This window comes from Onychostoma macrolepis, chromosome 11 (assembly GCF_012432095.1).
Source record: "Onychostoma macrolepis isolate SWU-2019 chromosome 11, ASM1243209v1, whole genome shotgun sequence".
NCBI classification, from domain to species: domain Eukaryota; kingdom Metazoa; phylum Chordata; class Actinopteri; order Cypriniformes; family Cyprinidae; genus Onychostoma; species Onychostoma macrolepis.
In genome coordinates this window covers 4,501,090-4,507,089 of record NC_081165.1, presented here as the reverse complement: position 1 = coordinate 4,507,089, position 6,000 = coordinate 4,501,090, and the positions used below count along the sequence as shown (strand labels likewise).

Genomic DNA, 6,000 nt, shown 5'->3' with positions numbered 1-6,000 from the left:
CTTATTTGCCTATAGGGAGGTCCCTCAGTCTTCTACCTGTTTTTCACCTTTTGAATTGTTATATGCCATCAGGTACGAGTTCCATTGTCCCTATTAAAGGAGAGCTGGATGGGAGGTCAGGAGGACTCAGTAACTCAACACATTCTTTTATATGTTCTCCAGATGAGGGAGAAGCTGAAGAGCATGACTCAGCTAGCCCAGACAAGTATTTTGAGCACTGTTGAGAGGATTCTTAAACACCTCTGATTGACCATTGCATTCACATGCTCAACAGACATGTTTGTGGCTACAATGATCATTAGATTTCATACTCTTCACCGAGTGCTTACACAGATACATACAGGAGCGTTTGAAAGCTGCGTCTATCAGTGGATCTGTCAGCGGATCCCTAATATATTTGCTCATAGACATCTGCTGATAAACATGGCTTTCAAACACTCCTGTGTGTATCTGTGTAAACGCCTGGTGAAGAACATGAGGGCATCCCGAGTTCGAGTCCCAGCTTGCGGACCTTTCCCGATCCTGTTCCCCTCTCTCTTTCCCACTTCGCTTCCTGTCTAAACACTGTCCTATCAAAATAAAAAGGCAAAAACTCAAAAAAGAAATCTTAAAAAAAAGAAACAGATCATCGGCTGTTGCAATGAACGGAGCATATGAAGGACTCTAATGCACAAATTACTTGAGGGTACTTATCTATGCAACCTTATTGGTTTAGTATCCAATATGTACCAAGTAAGAGTAATGCCACTGCAGACTTTCTGCAGAGGTGGGGAGGAGTGCGACCCGCAAATTTAACTTGGACTTGAGTTTTTAAGAATACACTCACACACATAAACACTGTTTTACTGACAAGATTTTGAGGTTGTAATTTGTTTATGATGATTTGTAAGTTGTACAGCAAAATTAATTAAATACCTTTGGTCCTTGAGCAGTGTTGTCTGTTCCTTAGCCTATAAATCCAGATGGGGAAATAGTAGTGAAAATTCTTTGTTCTGCTAAGTTTGGGAATGTACCAATAGTTAATATAGAATGGTTGTTTCAGGGACAATGTGGCCAAGTTGCTCCTGTTATATTTTCTGGTTCAATATACTGTAAATTATTTATTTTATTGCAAAAGATAGTAGTTCGTTTATTTTGAATGTTAGGATCAAATGTTTCCCTTAGATCTTATGTTTGTGGGAAAATGTTAAATGTTGTGAATTTGTCCCTCCCCTAAGGGTAATGGTGCTGGCCACCAGCATAAATGTGCTTTACTTGTACTTGTCTTTGTTTAATGGAGTCAGTCTGTGTTTTGTTACTGCAGTGAGGTGTGTGGCCTGAGGGCTGTCATTTGAAATTGACCTATGGCATCCTAACATGCAGTTCATGTAAATGTATTTTTTTTAAATGTTTGTTTCAGTCTAACAGTAAGTGGGAGTGATTCCATTTGGAAGTCAGTTGCCCCTTTTGATATGAGTACCTTGTTGGAAAAAACACATTATATTTGAAAAGATACACTTCAGTTGAATCACGTGATCATCCACTTAAGCCATTGGTGCTTGGAACCCAATAATTGTCAATTATTTATTTATTATTATTTGTAATGCACAAATATTGTGAAAAATTTTGTAATACCTAAAATATTTAAAGTATCCCTTAATCTTGATGTTTCCCAGTTAAAAATAAACTAGGAAAAAGTGTACAATATTTCATTTTTGAGAAAAATACTTTTCAGATTTTAATTTAATTCTAGCACTATTTCTGCAAAAATAATCCTGAATTAAAATTGAATACTCATGTGAAAACCACACATTTTATTTAGTATTTTATTTATGCATAAAGTAAGCAACTCTCTGTCTCCTCACAAAAACAATTAAATGTTACTGAAGTGTCTGAAAACTTAACAAAACGTGTTTCTTTTGCTATCAGAAGTTTTTTTGGAAAACACCCTCAGCTGAAGATAAGGAATTCAGTGAAGTCATTAAATCAGTATCTGCAATATCATGCAGGAAGAAGAAGAAAAAAAAAACGTGATGCTTTAACAACTACTGATGATCTCTTTCTCTGTCCAAGTAAATGCCTAAAATAATTTACAGGTATGACTTCTATTGCTTCTTTCTTTTTAATTCGGATATCCGAGTATACAAATTGCAATATTGTTCCCAACACTTTGGAGAGATGCTTTGATAAGTAACTACAGACTAATTATGTGTGTGTGTATATGCAATATCCAACTGTATATGTATATAGATGATCATTTCACACGTTTCTCTCCAGTGTTTTAAAATTATATTAGCATAAAAAGATCCTTAAAATACACAAAGTTTGTTACTATAGAACTAAAAGTTTTAACCAATTCAGTTACAGTATATAAACATGTAACATTACAAAGAAAAATATTCAGTCATTACATAGAAATGCAGCAATCTTTTGTCAATAAACAGCAGACATCCCTCTAAAGATATACTCTCTTTGTAGTTGCCAGATATTCTCACCAGAAAGCATTCTGATGCAAGGAAATGCCCAATTCGATCCCTAGTTGTCCATCAGCTCTTACAAAAAAACAGACGAGACTCTCGTCAAACAGTAGATATCATGTTAACAATAGAATGAGAAGTTAATAAACTGACAGGTACAATATCATTTGGCGCAACAATAACATCAGCTCTCTGCCCTTGTCATCTGGCCCACGTGTACTGAAGGCATTGCATATGCAGATTCACATTAGAGTAAACCTATGCATAAGACAACACTGCTATATCACACTGGAAACCTCGACTTTAAAACTTCCATCTCAGATATTACAACGGAGTCTTACAACAAAACAACAAATCTATATCAATAGAAATTTCAACACAGCTGTGCTTGAACACAAGGCAATATAATGTTAAAATGACTTTGGAAAGAAAACAACAGGCAGACTATCTGTCCTCATGTCAATATTTCAGTAAAATAATAATGTATATAATTATTGTGTAAAAAAAAAAAAAAAAAAGTACAAAACAAAATACACATGAACACATCCTAAGGCCACAAGATCTTATTATATGTTGCACATATAAATCTGTACATGAAATTGTGGGACTTTTGGATGTTTTCATTGCGTCATTTACCATGTAGATGCATTAACAGTGTAGTCAATACTCCATAATGAATCTCACAAAAACATATCTCAGCCATATATCACTCCAAAATCAGGAAGGGGGAACAAAATACCTTTAGCATACAGAAAATGAAGCCTATTTTTAGGCACTGATAATCTGTCAGATTTTACTCCTCTTCAATTCTCATTACGTAATGCAACCAAACATCTTACTTTTGAGTTGTTTTGTAATTCTCAATAATGGCTGTTATTGATGGCTCCTATTGCCCAAATAAAGCCACTAGGACAAAATTAAATATATCGTGTTAATGTATATTCAAAAACACTATTTTTCATCATGGTAATAAGAATATCAGTGAAATATTCATAAAAAATACTGTATCGATGAAAAAATTAAAACAGACCTCATTTTCTTGAAGCAAAATTTATGATTGCGAGGACCAATGATCCACAAAACATGGCCTTGACAGGTCTTGCCAGTCATTAAGTGAGCAGAACTCAACTGGTGGTGTCATTTCCACCAGCTCATGGCAATAACAGAACAAACCAGCTGTTACACATAGTAATATACACATCTTTCAAAGTCATACATAGTTACAATATCAGATCAAACATGTATCATTGAGAAAAAGCCTGTGAATGCTTAATGTATTAATACATGGAAGCGCACTGTGCATTTCCATATGGTTACACATGGGTACAGTGTTGCAAACAGATCTCGCGATGGTAGTAGGACATTACCTGAGTCCTCAGGACAGTAGGGTACTAACCCTTAGCACTTTACAGCAGGCCTATACATCACACATGATGCTGATTTTAATCACACAATGCTGTTACATCTTACATGAAGTGTGTATCAATAGGTGTCAGTCGATAGATGATGGGTTGTACCTTTTGTTTTTTTGGTTAGTAACATGAAATTCCCATGTTAGGTGTTTTTTGTTCTTCACCTCTTAAAAGTACCATAAAACCCCTTCTAGCCCTATAATATATTACCAAAAAGTATAAAACAACCCTCAATGATCAAAAGAGAACCTTATTTGTTTCTGAATAAAGAAACAAAAGAGGAGAATTTCCCCTCATCCTGTCTGTAGCGCATCTCTCTGTCAGCAGGTGGAGCCACAGTGCCAGTGGCTCGGAGAGAGGTCTGGGTGTGCTGTCGTCTCAGGGCTTGACTAAAGAGTACGGTGTCAGACAGCGAGTCGGCCCGGGGCGGGATGTAGAGGACTCCACGTGGACGGAGGGGCTGCGGGAGGCTCCTGGGTGAAAGAACAAGGCTGGGCCTCGACTTTTGCCACGCCGCGACCCTGACACAATCGCCGGTGTCTCAACAGTCTGTCTGTCCGTGAGAAGTTCTTGAGGTGAAAAACGGAGAAGTTAGTGGAAGTGTTCAACTGGTGCATTTACACACTTTTGATTTCACCTCAATGATTATTCTTCTGAGTTCATTTAATGAAAAACCTAAATGACAAACTGGAAATTAATTTCATTTCCAAGTGTATTCCATTTGCAGTTGGCTACAGTGGCTGCTGGGTTGAAATGATGCTTCTAATTTAGAAAACCCACAGGGGAGGGTCAGAAAGCTCTCACATTTCATCAAAAATATCTTAATGTGTGTTCCGAAGATGAACGAAGGCCTTATGGGTTTGGAACGACTTGAGGGTGAGTAATGACAGAATTTTCATTTTTGGGTGAACTATCACTTTAACTCAAAAATTATTTAGTCATCATTTACTCACCCTCATGTTGTTTGTTTATTTATGTTTTAACACCATATCAGCAACAATGGCTATATTCATGGCAATATTAACAATATCATAATTTGATCAATGCTAAAAATTCTTCAGGGAAAGACCTTTTCAAAAATGTCTTTAAAATTGGACATTGTATTAAAATATATTTTACACTAAAAATTAAAAATATTAAAAAATATTAAAAATATTTTAAATTTCATTCCATTTCCCTCATGTCGTTTTAAGTTTTGGTTACTTGGACTTTAAATGGAGGAACGGAAACCACTCAGGTTTAAATAAAAATCATCATTTTAGTTTCGAAGATTGGGTTTTGGAACAACACGTGGGTGAGTAAATATTACATGTTGTTAACATCAAATCAGTTTTCTTTCCACTAAATTTACATTCTAGAGGGACAATTGTATGCCAGCTGAACCGATGTAGCAAAAGTGGCTCTGTGGCTTGAATATGTCTGCTTCTAGCGGTACATTAGACATGAGATGACTCCTTTTTAGATTATAAAATAGAAGACAAAACTCTCAAGCCAATTTTTTTTTCCCCTGACGAACACCTGGCAATATCTTTGCAGTGACTTGATTTAATATAAAAACTTATAACAACTACATACTCCGTCATTCTCCATCTTTCCAACATTTCACTACAGCATGTGACGGGACAAAGATCACGTGTGCTCTGCTGACTTCAATGCATAATTATATTAAGTTGAATATCGTTCAACTTTTTCAAATGGACACAGTCACATAGCGACAGTTTCGGTCGCTGGAAATCGGCAGCTCTTGGAAATGAATGCCTCTTTGTTGCTTCAAGTGTATTGCGGTGTGAACAGGGCTAATGAATGATCATGGGTGTTGTCTTATATCTTAAAACCCCTGTGTTATAAAGCGTGTTCTTACCTGCTGGCAGCGCTCACACTGGTAAGGCTTTTCACCACTGTGAACACGCTTGTGTCTCTCCAGATGGTACCTCTGAATGAACCTCATGTCACACATGTCACAAGCAAACGGCTTCTCTCCTAACAGAGATAAAGAGTCTTTATTGAAGCACCCCACATCTTCATTCTCACAGCATGCCACAACACAAAACATCGACAAAGATTCTGAAACACTGATTCTGACATGAAAGGATCGAGACTGATAGTCATATGGGTTCCCACGTCAAATCTTA

At 36.5% G+C, this 6,000-nt stretch overlaps 1 protein-coding gene across 23 annotated transcripts in view; it reads right to left on the bottom strand.

Moving 5' to 3' along the window:
* Window positions 1-1,778: 1,778 nt before the first annotated feature.
* znf740a (zinc finger protein 740a) overlaps window positions 1,779-6,000 on the bottom strand; it is a 32,541-nt gene continuing 28,319 nt past the window's right edge. For all 23 annotated transcript variants that reach the window (XM_058791032.1, XM_058791040.1, XM_058791047.1 and 20 more), the window contains 2 exons: window positions 5,730-5,848; window positions 1,779-4,437 (listed from right to left, as the gene is read on the bottom strand). In XM_058791032.1, coding sequence (XP_058647015.1) covers window positions 4,273-4,437; window positions 5,730-5,848 — 284 coding nt within the window. In that variant the 3' untranslated portion in view covers window positions 1,779-4,272. The remainder of the gene's footprint in view (window positions 4,438-5,729; window positions 5,849-6,000) is intronic.